Source organism: Neurospora tetrasperma (assembly GCF_000213175.1).
Source record: "Neurospora tetrasperma FGSC 2508 unplaced genomic scaffold NEUTE1scaffold_4, whole genome shotgun sequence".
NCBI lineage: Eukaryota > Fungi > Ascomycota > Sordariomycetes > Sordariales > Sordariaceae > Neurospora > Neurospora tetrasperma.
In genome coordinates, this window is record NW_009799102.1 from 1,043,972 (window position 1) to 1,063,688 (window position 19,717).

Here is a 19,717-nt window from a genome sequence, read left to right on the forward strand (position 1 = left end):
GTTCAGTTGGTGATGGACTGTGGTGGACAGTTGGTGGACGAAGGCGTGGTGGTGAAGAGGGCCGAAATCCAACCAACCAACCACAGACCTTTGTCCGTCTGCGTTCACAGTGGTGTCACCATCCTTTGCGTTCCCTTGTTCTGTTCTTTTTTTTCTTTTTTTTCTTTTCTTCCCTATATCCTTGTCGTCGTCACCGAGGAACATTGGAATAGAGGGGAAATGGAAGGGATTGTACGCCCAGCTGGAAGTACTGAGGAGGGGGGGGCCGAGGGGCTTTTCTTGTGAGTTGTGAGCTTGTCATACATCACACACGACTGGATCGATCCAGACAAACAGGAATGAACCGGTTGGGTGTTGCCGGTTACTGTGCGATTTCGGTTTCACCAGCTCTTCCTAGACTTCCCGTCGGAGAATGCATGTGGATAGGATGGCCTCGAGGACGAGGACATGGATGACGGACCGCGCGGCGACGGGGCTTCGAGGAGTGTGTCCTCCGTCGGTTCAGAATGTTGTTGTTGTTGCTGGGCGGGTGTTATGTGTGTGAGGAGGAGAAGGAGCATGGGAGGAGCATGCCTCATGGCGCTTCCACAACGCTTCCCCTCCTCAGACCTCCCTCTCTCCCATATTTTCATACCACACTACAACCTAGACTAGTGTACAGTATCTTTCACCAACCTAACTAACTCATCTACCACCAACTGGCAACGACTGGTCTCCCGTCCGTCAATAGTTGCCCTCCCTGATCCGCCAGCCCTCCCGCCCACCCTACTTGCCGCCGTCGCCACCAGCACGCACCCGTACCACATAGTGACACTACTATCCGGCACACGTAAAAGGATCTGCTGCTCGTTGGGCCCATCATGTCACATCATTTACTATACTACTACCGTTCTATATAGCCGCCCGTGTCCCCCCTCGGCATCCCCCCTTCCCCTACGCACGTTTTTTTTTATTCTTCTCTGTTGTTTTTCGCTTTACCGGTTCTAGATTCCTCAAAGAGGGTCTCCAGCCTGCCAGTTGCTCAGTTGGTGGGCTTTGACAACTCTGTGGAACTTGGTTTGCCTCTCTCTCGAAGGAAGTACATACTTCCATTACAAACTGTTATAATCAACAAGGGTTGAGAGAAGCAAGCACGGGAACCGGAACAAACCGAGTGAGAAACCAACCCGACATTCTGGAAATGTCGACTCATCAATCCCAGCCCAGCAGCCCGCCCAAGAGGCCAAGGCTTTCCCTTCAGATCAAGACCTTTAATGGTTCGAGTGTCAGGACATCTAGGACGCTGGCCGCCGCCGTGGATGTCAAGTCTCCTACAGCCTTCAACACGCTGTCGAATGTCTACGCCACCGCTGTGGATAGGTCGACGCCAATCCAGGAGCATGCCCCGGCAACAGCGCTATCAGGGGGGAAGCCGATGCTGCGCCTCCAAACCCAGGAGGCTGGCCAAAATGGCGGAGCAGCAGTATCCAAGGACCGTCGTCTACAAACGCCTTATTTGGGCCCATATCTCGACACTCCTCTGACGGCGCAACCAATGTCACCTGCCATTGCAACAGCACAAAGCCAGATGATTTTCCCTAGTGCCATGACGGCGACACCACCACTATCCGCCCAGCCGCAAGAGCAGAACGGCCCTCGCGTGTTCACCTTTGATTCCAGCAACTCAAACAACAACAACAACAACAACAACAACAACTACAGCATGGAACAGCCGTCACTTAGCATCAATACTACCACCTCACAAGCATCAGAGATGGCTTCTTGCTCAGAAACGCCCAGGAGGCGAACCACCTTTCCATCCAACGTCAAGCTCCCCTACACCCACCCGCGTTCCCTCCGCAGCATCCTCCGCAACAGCCCCCTCGCACCTTTGACCTGCCAATCCCCCAACTCATCCAGACGGCAGTCGCTCCGGCTTCAGGAAAAGGCCGCTCGGCGGGTGGCCTACCACAGCCCGCTGTGCGAGACCATTACCACGAGCAAGTACACCAAGTCGCACGTGGACCTGCTGGCCGAAGACTCCGGGACGCCCACCACGCCCACGGGGGCTAGGTCCATCTCATCCTCGTCCTCATCATCATGCTCCTCCTCGTCAGAGGGCGAGGAGCTGCTAGACCAAACCATGGCCTACACCGGCGGCAACGAGACCCGCGACGGGGGCCAGACTCCGGGACCCTATGAGGAGATGCGCAGGCGCATGGCGGGCATGCACGCGTCGACGCCCATCTCGCTTTCGCCGACGAGCGGGGGGATACGCAAGAACCGTGGCTTGCAAGGAAAGAAAAGGGAGAAGAAGCGGAGGTGGGTGTGGACGATTGGGAAGGACGCCGAGGACGCGGAGCTGGAGGAGTGCGGGAGTCCGGTGGTGCCGTGGACGGTGAGGCCGGAGCTATCGAACGCGGTAGCTGTTGCTGAAAGAAAGGAGGCCATGGTGGGCGTGCCGGTGTTGGCGGTGCCTGTGCCGCCAAGCAGGGCGAGGACGAGGGCGCAGACGCAGGCGCAGGCGCAGTCGGTGCAGACTGTTGTTACTGGGAACAAGGCGGCGGCTGCGGCTGCGACTGTGGCATTGCAAATACCCAAATTGCCGGTGCCGGGGCCGACTAGTGGGAGGAGGCTAAGGCCTGCTTTGAGTTTGCCTCCTTCTTCCATGTCGACTTTGCCTGTTCCTGGGCCTGTTGTACCTGCAGTGTCTACGCCCGTGGCTGCTGCTGCTCCAGCACTGCCCTTGGTGCAACAGCAAACACAAACACAACAATCACCACCACCACCACCACCACCCCAGCAACATCAGCAACCCGAGCCCCATCAGCAGCAGTCGTCCCGCGCCACACTCACTCCCGAACCCACCCTCCCTCACATAGAACCCCACACCCCCAGCATGGAATCCGTCACCAGCATGACCAGCATCATGTCCCAAGCCGAGTCCATGCTGTCCGAGGACTCTGTCTTTGACACCTCGTCCGTGTACAACGGGGACGTGGAGATGTCGGATGCGAGCAGTGTTTGCTATGATGATGACCCTGCTGGTGATAACGAGTCTACGTTTGATGGTGGTGGTGCGGATGGGGAAGAACAACATGAGAACAATAACCACAACAACGTCTACAAGAACTACTTGAAAGTAAATGGTGGTAAGCGAGGAGCAAGTGTGGATCAGCCATGCCACTCATCGGATATGGATACGGATATGGATATGGATACGCCTACGGTTGGGGGAAGGCCGGGGTATGCGGTGGAGAGGTTGGGGTTGGGGATTTGTTAGTTACCTATGTAGCGTGGTTAGATGGATGGGAAAGAGCATAAGATGGATACTGGGTTATGGGAGGTTTAGCTACTGTTTACTTGGTTGTTATCATGTTTTGGGTTTTAGGTGTAAAAGGGGTCTGGAAAGGGAATGGTTTTGATATGGTTATGGGTATGGTTAGGTATGGATATGAACATGAACATGAACGTGATGATGGATGGATGGATGGATGGAAACGAACTCCTTTTGGGAATATGAAGGCGTAAATCAAACAAAGGATTTTCGCATACATTCGTTGTACACACAACACCTCCGTGTCTTTATCCATCATGCCGTGATTCCTTCTTTGCTTTCATCTTTCTCCTGGCAGAGGACGCAGGTTTGGCTGACAGGTTATCCACTGTGTACGCCATTGGTCTCTAATCCATCGGTATCTCCACGTTGCATTGGATGTTTACACGTGTGAAGTGGACTGTCTACCTTACCATGTAATTTGGATACATTACATTATAGTTCAGGCTCAGTGGTGATGGTTACCAGCTTCTCGAAGCGCACGGTAAAACCTTGTTGTCTGACATGGTGGAAGACAACATGGGGGAATATGGGGGAGTAAGCAAAGACGTAGTTTTAAACATGCAGTCTAGGACAGGCCAATCACAACCTCAACACCAGCACACACACCAATAAACAAGCCGTGGATGTTGTTTTAGTCTTTCCCTGTCGTCCTTTCTTTTGTTTCGAAGCACGCCATCCAATTTTGTTGTATCCACAAATAACTTTCTCGGTACCTCCTCTAACCACTGCAGCTTGCCAACGTCATCCCGCAAAGGTCCAGACCAACAACTTGAGACAACACAAGGCCGAGAACGAAAGAGGAGGTGGGACTAGTGTAGACGGCAGGGAGCGAGACGGAGTGAACCGATGTTGTGCAGTCAGCAGTGAGTGGTCGTGGGTGGGTGGGTGCTAATTGCATTTGTTCCAAGCCCGCTGTAGCTTGGCACTTGAATGACATTACGCACACAATTGACGGGAAGTAGCTGTGGTAATGACGTCATACCTACCCAGCTCTACTTGTACATCTTCCCAAGCACAACATGACAACCTCTTCCATCTGACCGCACGCAAACAACCACACAATGAATTTTGAATTGTTCACCAATTGAACGGTCATGTACACATGGCAGCAATCCTGATGGATTCCTTAGTTGGGTGGTGATTGGGTTTCATACCAAGACTCTCAAGTCTTTGGTCAAGATGAGGAATCTCAAACAGAGATGATGACAGTCAAGCGATCTGGCATCTGGATTTGTCTTTGATGACGGCGATCGGATCGACTTCATAGGTATCGATGTCCCTCTTTTTGCTTTTTCCCGTTGGACCGGGGCTTGGCTGGGGCAGTGTCGTGTACACTATGTCTACAGTTTCCTCAGAGAGCTATCAGAGGAGGGGGGAATTCTCAACTTGATACTGTACAACCCTCTTTGTAGTAGAGGTACACTACTGCATCTGTCCAAGTGGATTGACGGGAAGCTCCTCTCAGCTCTCACACATCCACCCATGAATGAGATCTTGCCATTCCGTTGGTTCATCCCATGTCTCTGATTCCTGCTCGCTTTTCCACAACCTCCACTTAATAGGGCAGAGAACTACTGCAGCTACCATGGCCCTGATGCGCCCCCTACGTAACACCCCTACCACTTGTGGGGAGCTACAGGATGATGAGCTAGTAGGTATAAACTGGATTCACACTTTCCCATCCATCTTCATCTTGATGAACGTTTCCAGTACCACAAGTACCGGGCAGTCCCATCCACGTCTTTTTTTTCCTTTCCATCTTCGATACTCCGCTGCATTCCTACTCCATCTACATCACCACAACCTTGTCTCTATTCCCTCTTAAGATCTGGAGGGGGTTATATCAACTACTCCCCTCGAGTTAATACAGAACAACAACATCTTCTATATGTGATACCACCAATTAAAGGAGATTGACCCATTTTGAGCTTGTTAGAAGGACAGCAGCAAGACATGGACGTCCCGGAATCGCGGCATTACCCCGGGGGTCAACCCTACTCGGGCACCAACCGCATCCCCAACATTAAGCAATTTGTCGAAAGTCTCGATAGGGACAAGAAGGAACGCGATGGTAAACTCGAGGCCGATCTGCGCCGGAATCACCAAAACGGAGAGCTTCAGGCCCATGTCCCAACCCAAAAACCCGGCAAGAACCGCCGTACTGTCAAGGACCCAATAACCGGAAAGGATGTCGAGATTGAGGATATCGGTAGCACGCACATGAAGACGGCCAAGGATCCACAGGTGTGTCAGTCTATATTCAACTTACCTGACGTATAATAAGCAGCCCAAACTAACTGACGTCCCCTTATTACAGTTGACCGTCCCCAACGCAAACCTCGGAAAGGAAACCCCCGTTCAAACCAAAGCTTCCCAGTCCGGCGAGGAATACCGCGAAGCCCAAGATGTTACCGCGCCTCCTGATCCCATCGCCAATGGCTCCACCAGCGACGTGCCCATCCACGGCGAAAAGACCAACGTGCTCTTCCACCCTACCCCTTCCATCACCTTCGAGCCCATGTTCGAGTCCATCGAGGCCCGCGCCAACGTCCTCTGCGCATTCGTCTTCATCGGTATCGTCTTTATTGGAAAGGTGCTGGGCGGCAGTCTCTGGGGTTTGTTTCCCCTGGGCATGTGCGTTGCCAGCGGCGTCTTCTTGTGGGCCAAGGACCTGATCCGTCAGGGGCGGGACATGGAATGGTCGAGCGAGCAGAAGCGTGGCGAGACCGCCGTGGTCAACCTGATTCCGGAAAGCGTCGAGTGGTTGAACACTGCCGTTGGCCTGATCTGGGGCCTCATCAACCCGGAAATGTTTTCGGCTGTTGCCGACACCCTTGAGGATATCATGCAGGCCAGTGTTCCCGGAGTGATTGAGAACGTCAAGGTTAACGACATCAACCAGGGCAGCAACCCGCTCCGCATTCTCAGCTTGAGAGCCTTGCCCGATAGCCACGTTAAGGACATGAAGGCTGAGATTCGCAAGGAGGACGAGAAGAACAAGGACCCCCAGGAGCTGGCGGCTGAGGAAGAGGGTGGCGACTTTTACAACCTCGAAGCCACTGTTGCTTACCATTCTCTGCCTTCTTCCGGGGATGTCTCCTCCAAGGCTAAGAACATGGGCATGCAACTGGTCTTCTACCTGGGTCTCAAGGGCTTCTTTGGAGTTCCCTTCCCCGTCTGGGTCGAGCTCAACGGCCTTGTCGCCACTTGCAGACTCAGAATTGCCATGGCTCCCGACCCGCCCTTCATCAAGACGCTCAGCTTCACTCTTATGGGCCTGCCCAAGGTTGAAGCCAGCTGTGTTCCCCTCATGCAAAAGGGAGCCAATATTCTTAACCTGCCTCTCATCTCCAACTTTGTCAATTGGGCCATTGCGACTGCCGCTGGCATGTACGTTGCGCCCAAGTCCATGACTTTGGACATTGGAAAGATGCTTCAGGGAGACTCTATCAAGAAGGAGACCCAGGCCCTGGGTGTCCTCTTCCTTCGCATTCACAAGGCCACTGGCCTGAGCAAGCAAGACCGTCGCGGAAGCGAGGGTGGCGGTTCCGACCCTTACATTTGCGTCTCTTACTCCAAGTTTGGCAAGCCGCAATACTGCACTCGCGTCATCCAGGACGACCTCAACCCCGTCTTCTCCGAGACTTGCGCCTTGCTCGTCACCCCCGATATCATCAAGGCTGATGAGCAGCTCTCGCTCGAGCTCTGGGACAGCGACCGCAGCTCCGCCGATGATGTCGTCGGAAAGGTTGAGCTCAGCATCCAGAAGTTGATTCAGCATCCCGGCCAGATGTTCCCCCAGACTTCCAAGCTCAGAGGTGTCAAGGCTGACAGCTCCATGCCTGGCGAGCTTCACTGGGAGGTTGGCTTCTTCGGCAAGACCCAGTTCAGAAAGGCTCTCAGGACGGATGGCAAGGACCACAAGCTGCCCCAGGAACTCCGCGACAAGCCTGAGCTTCAGGATGACAAGGGTACTCTTGAAAGCAAAGAGGAAGATGCCGTTGTTCATACTCCTCTCGACCCATTGTGGCCTAGCGGTGTTCTGAGTATTATTGTCCACCAGATTGTCAACCTTGAGCTTGAGAACGTCAAGGGATCCGAGGGTAAGAGGAAGGGCAAGGAGTACGAGCCCGCCAGGCCCGAGGCTGGTGAGTTAAAGGAAGAGTCGGGCGGTAAGCTGCCCAGCTCGTACTGCACCATTCTCATCAACGACGAGCTCGTCTACAAGACCCGTACCAAGGTCGTCTCCTCCAAGCCCATCTTCGAAGCCGGTACCGAACGCTTTGTCCGCGATTGGCGCTCGTCCATCGTGACCGTGACCGTTCGCGACTCGCGCAACCGCCAGCACGATCCCATCATTGGCGTCGTCCCACTTAAGCTCTCGGACGTGTTCCATACCGCCAGTCAGAGCACGCGCTGGTACCCGCTCGACGGCGGCATCGGCTTCGGCCGCATTCGCATCTCGCTCCTCTTCCGCTCCGTCGAGCTCAAGCTCCCTCCTCCCCAGCTCGGCTTCGGCGAGATCGGCACCTTCGAGTTCACCTCGGACAACATCACCACCTCGGGCTTCGCGCCCACGGACAAGATGAAGATCAAGCTGCGCACCGGTGGCTCGTCGGCCAAGGTTCCCAGCGACGTCTGTTCCTACACGCCCGACGGGCAACAGTCCAGCATCACGTGGGACATTTCGGGCGATGCTGACCGCAACAAGCACTCCAAGAAGATTCGCCTGCCCGTGCGCTACCGGTACCGCTCGCCCGTGTTCTTTGAGTTCCACCGCTCCGGCAAGCGCAACACGGACATGTTTGCTGCCTTTTGGCTGCAGGACCTGGTGGACAACGAAGAAAAGGACTTTGACATTCCCATCTGGCGCTGCAACAACGGCATGCGGCTGTCGCAGAATTACATTACCGAGGAGAATTATAGGTCTGTTCCCGACATCCAAATCGAGGAGCTGGGCCGCCTCAGGTTCAGGGGCCAGTTTAAGCCCGGAACGGATCGCGACCATCTCAAGTTCGTTAGCGATAATGATAGTCGTGAAACGATTGAGACCTGGGAGGCGTGCTTCGCTGAGGGCGTCAGAGCTGAGCACGTTGAGAGCGAGGTGCCGCCTATTGTGCAGAGACTGCATGAGGAGAGCCTAACGGAGGGCAGGGACGTGTTAAAGACGGCGAGGGAGGAGGATAAGAGGAAGTGGCTGGCCAAGGACGGGACGGATTGGACCGGGGCGTTTGGGCAGGATCCTGAGGAGCTGTTGGCGGAGCAGAACGGAAGGAGGAGGGTCAGGGCGGTGAGTGGTGGGAGTCACAGTAGCGAAGGGAAGAGCACGGAGTATGAGGAGAGCAGTGATGAGGAGTCTCACGATAACCAGAGCCATGCAAATGGCGATGCCGGCATCATCGGTAACGGAGGGTCAGCGGTTGATGGCGACGATTCAACCCCGGACTTGGGTATTGCTGATGGAGAAAACGCGCGGCCGATGAACGATAATGCGGGAGGAGAGGATGCTAATGGCGGGATGAACTCGGGGCTGAATGCTGGTAACGGCTCGGCTGGTGAGCATCCCAACGCCAACGCCAACGGGTCGGCGGCGTCCATGGTGGGGAGACAGTCGATGGATACCCAGGCGACTACCTCGGCCGGACGGTCGATCAAGTCGGCTTCGGGGTCGAGCAGCAAGAATCCCATCAAGCAGTATAAGGAGTATAGGAGCCGCAGTCGGGATTTGCATCGTCAGCATAGGGGGCTGATGCAATGGTAAGTTTCTCTTTTTCGTCCCTCCCTTTAACTGATGCTTCAAGCGTACTGATGGAATACTTGGAACAGGAAACCATTGCGCAACGTCCAATTCGCCAAGGATGAGGCCCTATTCGCCGCTCGCAGGCTCAAGAAGGTTGGAAGCCTGAGTGGGCGGACGCCGGATGTTGAGACGGAGGTTTAAACAGTCGTGAAGCTAATATGGGATTCCTTTTTTTTTTTTACCATGGATAGGTCGCCGGCGGTGGAAGGTTATCATTCTTTTCGTCTATAAATACCATTCTTCTTCCAAACGCGTTAGCGATAGGAACATGGACGGGTCTAAGGTTTGGAAGGAAGGGGAGAGTCTTGAAATGCTTGAGTCTGAGTTTGTTGATGAGTGATGATCAATATGGCAATTTGTTACGAGTACCTGTTTTTTTTCTTCTTTCTTTTTTCGTTCGCGTTTTGATGAAGGCTTCTTTCTAGTGGGATGTTGTTGAAAAGTCTTGAGGGAGCCTGTACGTTGCGAAGTGCTAATTTGATACCTCTTCACATTTTAAGCTGGTGTTCATGATCTTGTTTCTGTATGTCGAGTGTTCTCTTGATGTGCCGAAAAGGAAAGGAAAAAAGGGGGAAAGTAAACAAACGGACCATGAACATCCCCACCGTATTCGGCCGGTACCGCTGTCAAATAGGAAGCTATAGTGGATCCCTATTATCAGTTACAGTGACTAAGCTACCCCTCCCCTCCTTGATGTCACTCGAATGTTATCGCCGGCGTCAATCGCTTGGGCCCCTCCCCACCTTATCTCGATATCATTGCTGTTGAGAAAGATCTCGGCGCATGAGACCGGGTCTTGGTACATTGTGTGACTCGTCTTTTTCTCTCTTTCTATCTTGAACGTGCTCGTTCTTTCATCTTTAGCTTCTTCTTGTAGAACTGTCCTACACATACATACCCGGAACTAGAGAGTTACTAGCAGCACGAACAAGAGCAACCAAGCAATCATCCAGATGTCGCACACGCACTCCCACGACCACGGCGACGGCGGCCACCACCCCCACAGCCATTCTCACGACTTCAACTCCCAGAGCGGCTTCAACGCCCAGGAGCACGGTCACAGCCACGAGATTCTCGATGGACCAGGCAGCTTCTTGGGCCGCGAGATGCCCATTGTCGAAGGCAGGAACTGGGACGAGAGAGCTTTCACCATTGGTATTGGCGGGTATGTTACATATGTCTTCTTTCTTTTCTACATCTCTTTTCCCCTTCTCAGTATGCTAATATATATATTTGTCGACCAAATCCAGCCCCGTAGGCTCCGGCAAAACAGCCCTTATGCTCAACCTCTGCCTCGCCCTGCGCTACGAACACTCCCTCGCCGCCGTCACCAACGACATCTTCACGCGCGAAGACGCCGAGTTCCTCACCCGCCACAAGGCTTTGCCCCCGCAGCGCATCCGCGCCATCGAAACAGGCGGGTGCCCGCACGCTGCCGTGCGCGAGGACATTTCTGCCAACTTGGCTGCTCTCGAGGACCTGCAGGCTGAATTCGACACGGACCTGTTGCTGATCGAATCGGGCGGCGATAACCTGGCGGCGAACTACAGTCGCGAGCTGGCGGATTATATCATCTATGTGATTGATGTGGCGGGAGGCGATAAGGTGCCGAGGAAGGGCGGGCCGGGTATCACGCAGAGTGATTTGTTGGTGGTGAACAAGACGGATTTGGCGGAGGCGGTGGGGGCGGACTTGGCGGTGATGGAGCGAGATGCGAGGAAGATGAGGGAGGGAGGACCGACGGTGTTTGCGCAGGTCAAGAAGGGCGTGGGCGTGGAGCATATTGCTGGGTTGATTCTGAGTGCGTGGAGGGCCAGTGGGGCGGAGGAGAACAGGAGGAGAAAGGGGGGGCCGAGACCTACTGATGGGTTGAAGGATTTGGAGAGGCTGGCTTCCCCCTCTTGAGGTTTCAAGACGATGATGGCTTGATTTTGGGGAATGGGTTGTAAGATTTAGTTGGCTTTGGATGTTTGATTTAGGGTGTGGAAGCAGGCGAAGCGTTTGGTGTGTGGGCTAGACGCTGATGCTAGGTATGATGTGGTTGTGGGAGACTATCAAGAAGTTGGGGGGAAAAAAGGTTGTCCCTTCGTGGCAGTACGTTTTGGAAACCGTACATAACAAAAAGAAATCTTCCGACAGGGGAGAGAAGAAGCCATACATATATCATGGCCATGGTCTTCCACATAAAACACGTCAACTACACCTACCGTATCATACACTCGATCGTCTTTGCTACGTCGTGTCTACCTAAGCTCAACACCAAGCTTCTCCACCAATCCTTGCCTTACCCGCTCATGGAAGTCGTTGGCCTCCTCATTCGTCAGAGTCTTTTCCAAACTCCTATAGTTGATTCTATAGCACATGCTCTTCCTGCCCGTCTTGGGATGGGTGAACTGGTCCTTCAGCTGGACGTCTTCAACCACATCACCGGCAACTTCGCGCACCACCTCCATCAGGTCATTTTCATGAAAGTCATGCACGTTGGCCACGGCAGTGTTTCCACCCGCCGCGGACGTTGACCGCAGCCAGAAGGACACATCCTTCCAGCAAGCCGGATACTTGGAGAAGGGAACGAAGCGCTTCAGCTTGTCAAGGTTGTCCTGCACGCCAGTGAACTGGCTCAGGAAACGCTCATCCTTGGACCAGAAGAGACGGATGTCGGGGATCTGGAACAACAGCATGGCAATGCGCTCAAGACCAATACCGAACGCCCAGCCGAGCTGTTGCGGCTGGTCCGCATTGATGAACAGTTCCTGCTTGCTGACACCGCAGCCCAGCACCTCAAGCCAGTCACCCTGGTAGTACACCTCCAATTCCCACGAAGGCGACGTAAAGGGGAAGTAGGCCTCAACCCAGCGGACACGCAGCGGCTCGTCGACGTAGTTGGGATCCTGACGAGCGGCGGCCTGCTTGGCGCGGGTGAAGATCTCAACGACCATGAGCTCGAGCGAGCGCTTGAGGTGGGCGGCGATGGCCTCGGCCTCCTCAGGGCTATGATGCTCGCTCTGCAGCGGGTTGCGCTCCGGGTGGTGCGGCGGGTTGGGGTCCTCGACCTTGACGTCGTGCGTGGGCAGCTTGGCCAGGTCGGCGTAGATGGCGGCCACGACGTCGCCGTTGGGCACCTTGGTGCGGTCCCACACGCGGGCTCCCTCCATCTGGTGGAAGACGGGGTAGTGGCTGCGGTCAACCTCGTCGCGGCGGTAGACGTCGGCGCTGATCAGGTAGCCGTCCGAGGCGCTGGCGCGGAAGAGCTCGGCCTCGTGGGCTGAAGTGTGCGTGCGCAGGAGCGTGGTCTCGTTGATGTAGTAGGTGTCGGAGCGAGCGCGGCCGACGTGGTCTGGCGGGAAACCGAGCGAGTCGAAGTTTTCGATGGTGCTGACGACAGGGTCGAACTCATTGTAGCGCTTGTAGGTGGCCGTGGAGAACTTGGACTCGATGATCTGGCGGGTGATGGCAACGGGGTGGTCTTTCTGGAGATGAAGCTTGCGGCCGGTGAGAGCGAGGACGGTCTGGGGGACGTTGTACCATTCGTCGGTGGTGTAGGTCTTGCCATTGACCTCGATCGTCGCCGGTCTCGAGCTGTTGAGGGTCGAAGGTGGGGGAGGGGAGCTAGCAGCACCACCTTTTGTGTTTTGCGTTGTTTAGAGTCCGAGTCTGGTTAGAGCTTCTGGAAGCTAAGTAGACATATTATGCTGACCTGCAGAGGAGGAATAAGATGCTACTCGGAGACAATGGCGGGGAGCTCTGGTCAAGCTCAGTCTGGCGCGTCCAGCTTGTGCGCTGAGTCGCAAAAGCGAAGCCGTGGCAGAGGCCGTCATCACATGGGAGCGAGCCCCAATGCGAGGCACAGCCCGCACGACATTGGCCGCGAGAACTCGTGGTCCAGCCATTGCTACCTATGTATAGGACGAGTCGAGTCGCGATCGCGATATCCAAAGTAGGTAAACAATTGGATCGGGTGTGGGTGTGGAGGGACCTTGCTGGCCACTCAGCCACGGGACAAGCACAAAAATTGCCCAAAGCTCAAAATTCCCTCCCCTCCACGCTGCGGCTACGATGCCCGGGCCGGAGATCTGCTAGTGTATGTAGTGTAAAGCTTATAGTGGGCCAATGGGGCTTCAGTCGACATAAGGCGCCAAGCGTGACGTCCTGCATGATGACATCGTGCTGGGGAACTTCCTTTTGTCCTCGCTCGAGCCTCGGTCATCAATTTTTCCACTTTCAGCAGCTTTTTCAGGGTCGTTGCTCGGTGTTCTAGGGGCCGAAGAGGAAAAAAAAAAAAACAGAATCACACGCCCGCGGTGCTACGCCGATAACGGTCTAGACGATGGAGCCCGCTTACACCATGGTAGCATTTTCTTTCCGTCAGTCCCGTCCGTCTTTCACACCGTCGTTCCCACTTCTTGTTTCCATTCTTTCACGTTCATGTTCAGTAAAATACCTGTCGTCATCTCGTCTTGACTTTTTGCATCTCGGACGTTCGGCTGGGACCTGCTTTCTGTGTAAAATCAGACGAACACAGCATACATCTACCTACACATGCGAGATTGAGTACCTCGACCCTGCATCCAACTCTGCATGTTATCTTTTGTCCATTGATATCAATCAACTACAGTAGGGATTGCTGCTTGACCTGGAATGCCTCTGTAACCAATTAACCTCCTGGTATTCTCTCGTTTCTACCAATTTTCACATCTGTTCCATAACAAGCCCCCTATACGAACAACGGACCCCTGATCGGCAAGAATCCTCGTGGGCTCTTCGTACATATAAACAACAATGCAGGCTGTCACCACTGGCCTTGAAGGGCCTTCACCTTCGCCTTCGGACTCCAAGCAGACTGCGGCAGCGTCAGTTACGAAGCCAGCGGCGCAAGCAATCATGGACAAACAGACGACGACATCAGATAAGCCCGTAGTCGCGGCAACGACGACGAAGACCAAAAAGTCCAAACAACAAACAATACACTATCCCTTCTGGTTCGGAGGAAGTGCCAGCAGCATGGCTGCCACCGTCACACATCCTCTTGATCTTGGTAAGTTTTGCCCGTGACCTACCTAGAAGCGAATATGTCATCTACCACAAGCTGCCCAAGAAACACCACGGCTAACACCATTGTGTCCCTCCCCTCAAACAGTCAAAGTCCGCCTCCAGATGCGCACCGGCGACGCCCCCAAAACCATGTCCGGCACCGTCCTCCACATCATCCGCCACAACGGCATCACCGGCCTCTACAACGGTCTCTCCGCCTCTCTCCTCCGCCAAATCACCTACTCGACCACGCGCTTCGGCATCTACGAAGAGCTCAAAACCCGCTTCACCACCAAAGACCACCCGGCCTCCTTCCCCCTGCTCATCGCCATGGCCACCGTCTCCGGCGTAGCCGGCGGCTTGGTGGGGAACGTAGCCGACGTGCTGAACGTGCGGATGCAGCACGACGCCGCTCTGCCCCCCGCGCAACGACGCAACTACGCGCACGCCATCGACGGCTTGGCGCGGATGACGCGCGAGGAAGGGTTCCGGAGCTGGTTTAGGGGTGTTTGGCCCAATAGTGCGAGGGCGGCCGCCATGACGGCCAGCCAGCTGGCTAGTTACGATGTGTTTAAGCGCATCTTGATTAGACATACGCCCTTGGAGGATAACCTGGCGACGCACTTTAGCGCCAGCTTCCTGGCGGGCGTGGCGGCGGCGACGGTGACGAGCCCGATTGATGTGGTCAAGACGCGGGTCATGAGCGCGAGCGGGAAGAGCAGTATCGGGCAGGTGCTGGGAAGCTTGTATGCCCAGGAAGGAGTGAGGTGGATGTTTAAGGGATGGGTGCCGAGTTTTTTGAGGTTGGGGCCGTAAGTTGATTCCCTCTTTTTTTTTTTTTTTTTTTCCCCTTTGCCTTTATGGATGTGGTCTTCCGCAAAAGTTTCATGGATATGATTGTGCTAACGAGGTATTGACACGGACAGACAAACGATTTGCACCTTCATCTTCTTGGAGGGCCATCGGAAGATGTACAAGAAGGTCAAGGGCATTGAGGAATGAGTTGTCATTTGTTCCTCTTCCTGGCTACCTACCTTTTCTAATCTCTCTTTTCTTTCTTCACCTGTCCTCCCATGTCCAGTCTTGGGAGTCTACTGCATAGACGGACTAGCAGCAGCAGCAACAGCGGGTTTTCAAATGCATTTCAATCAAAAGTGGTCGGGTCTTGGTTGTGGGTGGGGACATAATGGACGGATTTGTATAGAGGAACTCTGCATTTCAAAGGTCGAATGGTGGTCTTTTTGTCAGGACCTAGATCGCGACGCCTCATTTTTCTTCTTGTTCATAGGTTTCCTTTGTTAGATGTTCCCTCATCCGTCAGGCATTGAAGCGGCGGTAGGGCTGTCATTTCGACAATGGTGTTTTGGCTTCATGTAGTTCTACCCTGGGAGTTTGGTGTTTCCCATAGAGTTGTGTAAAGCAAATAGACCAGAGCAGCAAGTGCTTACTAGACTCCAGCAACCGGCAAGAATGGCATCTTGATTATTTATGAACCTTGCACTTTCGAACCGCTTATGAATGTTTTTGGGTATTTTCGTCCCCTATGTAGTCGCCAGACCAGGGCAACTATATTCACCTTTTGTCTATACCTCGCAATTGTGCGATAGATCATTTGCAGGGCGCCAATAACAGAGAAAGCTGTCCTCGTTCCGCTGCCTAGTATATGTGGTGTCTGGGCGAGGGACGCTCAAATAAGATATGCTCTGATTTTCTCTCGCCCTGACTTGAATTCCTTCAGAATGCGCCTATCTCCTCTCCTTTAATTTCAAGCTCCAGCTCTCAGATTTCCCTTTTCCCGGTTTCCCCCAAAATTGGCCTTGACGTGTGGCGGCTCGTGCCTGACGCCAAAGTCCGATATCTGGCCCTGATCCGTTCCGTGGGCCTCAGCCACGAAGAGTGATTGAGTTACGGTCCCCGCAGTAAGGAACGGAGGCGCCACAATTACTAAGTAGATGCTGAGTTGGTGATGATGGCGCGAGTGTGTGTATAGAAATGCGAATCGGCATCTTGCTTGAATAGTGAAAGTGTGGTGTTGTTAATCGAAGTGCGCAGCTTAAAACCCGCGCCGCAAAGATACCGCAGATACCCAAAACCTCCCGAAAAAGACAGGCGCAATGACCTCGCAAGCCATCAGGAGGAGTAATCGACGTCGCAAATCGCAAACTGTAAGCATATGATGCTCAAGACCAAGGATTTTGGCCGCCTCCGTAGGGAGTCGCTCCGTAGGGCGTGGTACCTCCCTGACCTCCCCAAGAGCTCTGGTTTCCTCCGTTTCCATATGGCGTGAATGATCCTTGGTCGTTCCAGTTGTCGCCACCTTCATTGTAGCCTGGACTGCGCGGTCCGTTGTATCCGTTCTCACCACCATCGCTTTCGGTAAGTTCGTGAATCAAGCCAGCCAGCTTCTGCTGGATGACCTTGATGCCTTCAGTGACAATAGCATCAGGGGGAATAGGACCGGCGGTTTCGACGTTGTAGTAGAAGCGTTGTGGTACTGCATCGTAATCGAACGGTTCGCCCTCCTGGGGAGGCTCTTCCCAGTCGGCGTACTCCGAAGGAGGCCTAGTAAGAAAAATATGGTGAGAAATCGGTCACATTAAAGGGAATCGGAGAAAATGAGATTATGTAACGAATGTACTTACCACTCCTTCTTGGGATCCTGCTCGTACCACAAGTCGAGGTGGTGCAGCTTGTTGTGAGGATCGTACTCAAAGCCGATGGCGGCACTTGGGGCCCACTTGGAGTGCTCCTTTGCAATACCCTTCTTCGCAATGCATTGGAGCTTGATCTCCTGCCCGTGACGAAGCTTGAGGATGAGGGGACCTTGGCCTTCAGGATCATTGATAATAGGCGAGCCGAGAACTTGGTTGACGCGATCGCCGACTGGAACAAGATCGCGGGCACAGACTTGCATGATGTCGTCGCCAGTGCACTTGGCGTGAAGGTTGAGGGTCACACTGCAATGCTCACAGTATTCGTCGCAGTCGCAGTCCCTAGAATACAGAAGCTGCTCGATTCCTTCGGCATTGAGTGGGATCAGGCCCAGGCGGTGGGCAATAAATTCGTCCGCCAGAACGGAGCTGTTAGCCTCAATCTCGACTAGATCGATGGCAATCGTGGGAATCTCGGCAAGCATGACGCGACGAAGGGAGTTGGCGAAGCTGAGCTCGGTGTTGGAAAGCTCAAACTTGACTCGGGTGTTGTCCGCCTAGAATGATGGTTTAGAACGATGAACGAGCAGCTGAGCGCAATTGCTGTGAGCAAGAGCACACAGAACATACTTGTGAGATCTTGACGACCGGTCCCAGGGACTCGGCGTCGTCCATCACCATCGGATCGTAATCCATCTTTGCGTGTTGACCGTCGGTCGGTCAGTTGTTCTCGCTACAATCGGCAGTTCTCGATGGTACGTTTTGTGGTGTATGAGGTATTCGGATGCGGGGGGAGAAACGGTTCAAGGAAATTGTGGTTCTGGGCAGGGTGAGTTGAGGTTGAGGTGGCCTTTGTTAAGGGCCGGTTGATGCGAAATGCAAGTTGCGGACTGATTTCGGTTTCCGGCGCGTTGACGGGTCGAGGTTCGGAGGCGCCACCACCTAGGACTGCGGCCAGTCGCCAATCTGGAATTCAACCTTGCCTCTGGCTGAGGCCGCAGCGGGCAGACAAAGTGACCAGGATTAAGCTGGCCTTATCTTCACATGACCTGGCGTTAGCTAACTCCACGGCGTGTCTTTAACAGAGTAGGAGCCAGGTCCATCTCGACTCCCCGCACAAAAGAGCCCCGCCAGGCACACCCGGGGCGCTGTCGAAGCTCCAACCGTCGATTTGAGCAAAACTCGATGGTCCGGCAGGCAATTTGTCGATTTTGAGCGGTCCGTTCATGGCCCGCTTTTCGGTTCGCTCCCGCCCAGCCGGCTCACAGGATTGATGCAGCAGCACCCACCCTCCCACCATCCCACTGTGGGAGACACTGCGAAGTCCCCTGTTGGCCCGCCCAACCCGCCGCCCGTCCATGCCGTCTCCGTCCCGTGCTAGCGCAGCTGTCTCAAAATTTCTGAGAAAGTGCCTCTCTCAACACGCGACGCTTCCTTGTCTTTGACATCGCCACATCTCACCACCCGTCACATCCAGATACCCAGCCAAAATGCTACGAACAGCCCTCACCCGCTCTTCCAGAGCCCTCTGCTCCGGCGCCCGCGTTGCCGCCCAGCGCCCTATTGCTTCCCAGATCTTCCAGATGCAAGCTGCCCGGACAGCTGCTCCCCAGCTGCGCTCCGCCGCCCGGTGGTACAGCGCCGAGGCTGAGGGTGAGAAGAAGGCCGACGAGGGCGCCGAGCAGAAGGAGGGTGAGACCGATGATGTCGTTGCTGCCCTCAAGAAGCAGCTCGAGGCCAAGGACGCCGAGGCCCGCGAGTGGAAGGTGGGTTCTTGAGCTTCAAAGCATATGCATGTACAGCTATGATGGACAAGTCACTTACACGGGATGCCCCTCTCTACAGGACAAGTGCCTTCGCACCGTCGCCGACTTCCGCAACCTCCAGGAGCGCACCGCCCGCGATGTCAAGCAGGCCAAGGACTTTGCCATTCAAAAGTTCGCCAAGGACCTTGTTGAAAGCGTCGACAACTTCGATCGCGCCTTGAGCGTGGTTCCTCAGGACAAGCTCAAGTCGGAGGAGCAGTCTGAGCACCTCAAGGACCTCGTCAACCTCTACGAGGGTCTCAAGATGACCGAGAGCATCCTCCTTTCGACCCTCAAGAAGCACGGTCTCGAGCGCATCGAACCTGAGGGTGAGGTCTTCAACCCCAACGAGCACGAGGCCACCTTCATGGCGCCCATGCCCGATAAGGAGCACAACGTCGTCTTCCACGTCCAGCAGAAGGGCTTCAAGCTCAACGGCCGCGTCCTCCGCCCTGCCCAGGTCGGCGTCGTCAAGAACAAATAAATGTTTTTTTCTGTTTCATCCAACAACCGGAAAAGGGCTAAGCAGAGATTCTTGGCATGGGCTTAGCAGGGCAGGATACCCTGAGATGTCATGTCATGACACGACATGAGAACAAGCCCATGAAGAAAGGAATGTTCAATATATGGGGCTCAAGATATAGCCAGGGAAACCGAAAAAGAAGATATAAAGAGGAAAAGGGGGCTCGACTGTAATAAGCCCCGTGTACAACATCCAACACAAAACGAATTGTATGCAACATATGCCCGCCCCCCCGCGCAGGAACAAAAAACGGCGTTCACAGGTCTCTTTAACAATCTCATGTATTATATAATGCCTCCTCTCTGGTTTTTTTTGGAGGGTTTTTGACAAAGCATATATACCACGGCAACTAAAGCGTTGCTTGTGAAGGGAATGGGTAAGCGGGCAAAAGGATATAAAAACGATTTTGGGCGTACTTCAGAATATACCGAACTACCTATTGACCAATCATGCTACTGGCACCTACCGATTACACCCTGTTAAGTATCTTATACTGAAAAAGCGCCTTTCATTTGCAGATGCGAAAAAACAAAGCGAAACATGATCTGTTTACGAAGTCACTTTTTACAAACCCTTACGAATTAGTAA

The 19,717-nt window shown here is 54.2% G+C and overlaps 8 protein-coding genes across 8 annotated transcripts; 5 read left to right on the forward strand and 3 right to left on the reverse strand.

Moving 5' to 3' along the window:
* Window positions 1–380: 380 nt before the first annotated feature.
* Window positions 381–806, reverse strand: NEUTE1DRAFT_101600 (uncharacterized protein; the record flags this gene model as incomplete). The annotated part of the gene is made up of 2 exons (XM_009853632.1): window positions 381–599; window positions 693–806. The coding sequence occupies 2 exons, from the start codon at window positions 804–806 to the stop codon at window positions 381–383; spliced, it is 333 nt and encodes a 110-aa protein (XP_009851934.1).
* Window positions 807–1,180: 374 nt separating this feature from the next.
* On the forward strand, window positions 1,181–3,532 carry NEUTE1DRAFT_83460 (uncharacterized protein; the record flags this gene model as incomplete). Its single annotated transcript, XM_009853633.1, has 1 exon — window positions 1,181–3,532. The coding sequence occupies one exon, from the start codon at window positions 1,181–1,183 to the stop codon at window positions 3,260–3,262; it is 2,082 nt and encodes a 693-aa protein (XP_009851935.1).
* A 1,740-nt stretch (window positions 3,533–5,272) lies between these two features.
* On the forward strand, window positions 5,273–9,323 carry NEUTE1DRAFT_122884 (uncharacterized protein; the record flags this gene model as incomplete). Its single annotated transcript, XM_009853634.1, has 3 exons — window positions 5,273–5,563; window positions 5,637–9,076; window positions 9,146–9,323. 3 exons carry the CDS (start codon window positions 5,273–5,275, stop codon window positions 9,258–9,260), a joined length of 3,846 nt encoding a protein of 1,281 aa, XP_009851936.1.
* A 1,192-nt stretch (window positions 9,324–10,515) lies between these two features.
* Window positions 10,516–13,009, reverse strand: NEUTE1DRAFT_122886 (uncharacterized protein; the record flags this gene model as incomplete). The annotated part of the gene is made up of 2 exons (XM_009853635.1): window positions 10,516–12,741; window positions 12,817–13,009. 2 exons carry the CDS (start codon window positions 13,007–13,009, stop codon window positions 11,363–11,365), a joined length of 1,572 nt encoding a protein of 523 aa, XP_009851937.1.
* An 889-nt stretch (window positions 13,010–13,898) lies between these two features.
* NEUTE1DRAFT_101607 (uncharacterized protein) lies at window positions 13,899–15,152 on the forward strand (the record flags this gene model as incomplete). Its single annotated transcript, XM_009853636.1, has 3 exons — window positions 13,899–14,154; window positions 14,257–14,962; window positions 15,077–15,152. 3 exons carry the CDS (start codon window positions 13,899–13,901, stop codon window positions 15,150–15,152), a joined length of 1,038 nt encoding a protein of 345 aa, XP_009851938.1.
* A 993-nt stretch (window positions 15,153–16,145) lies between these two features.
* On the reverse strand, window positions 16,146–17,705 carry NEUTE1DRAFT_83471 (uncharacterized protein; the record flags this gene model as incomplete). Its single annotated transcript, XM_009853637.1, has 3 exons — window positions 16,146–16,712; window positions 16,793–17,358; window positions 17,432–17,705. 3 exons carry the CDS (start codon window positions 17,495–17,497, stop codon window positions 16,331–16,333), a joined length of 1,014 nt encoding a protein of 337 aa, XP_009851939.1.
* Window positions 17,706–18,276: 571 nt separating this feature from the next.
* On the forward strand, window positions 18,277–19,090 carry NEUTE1DRAFT_130327 (uncharacterized protein; the record flags this gene model as incomplete). Its single annotated transcript, XM_009853638.1, has 2 exons — window positions 18,277–18,567; window positions 18,647–19,090. 2 exons carry the CDS (start codon window positions 18,292–18,294, stop codon window positions 19,088–19,090), a joined length of 720 nt encoding a protein of 239 aa, XP_009851940.1.
* A 27-nt stretch (window positions 19,091–19,117) lies between these two features.
* On the forward strand, window positions 19,118–19,525 carry NEUTE1DRAFT_117281 (uncharacterized protein; the record flags this gene model as incomplete). Its single annotated transcript, XM_009853639.1, has 1 exon — window positions 19,118–19,525. The coding sequence occupies one exon, from the start codon at window positions 19,147–19,149 to the stop codon at window positions 19,300–19,302; it is 156 nt and encodes a 51-aa protein (XP_009851941.1).
* Window positions 19,526–19,717: the final 192 nt, after the last annotated feature.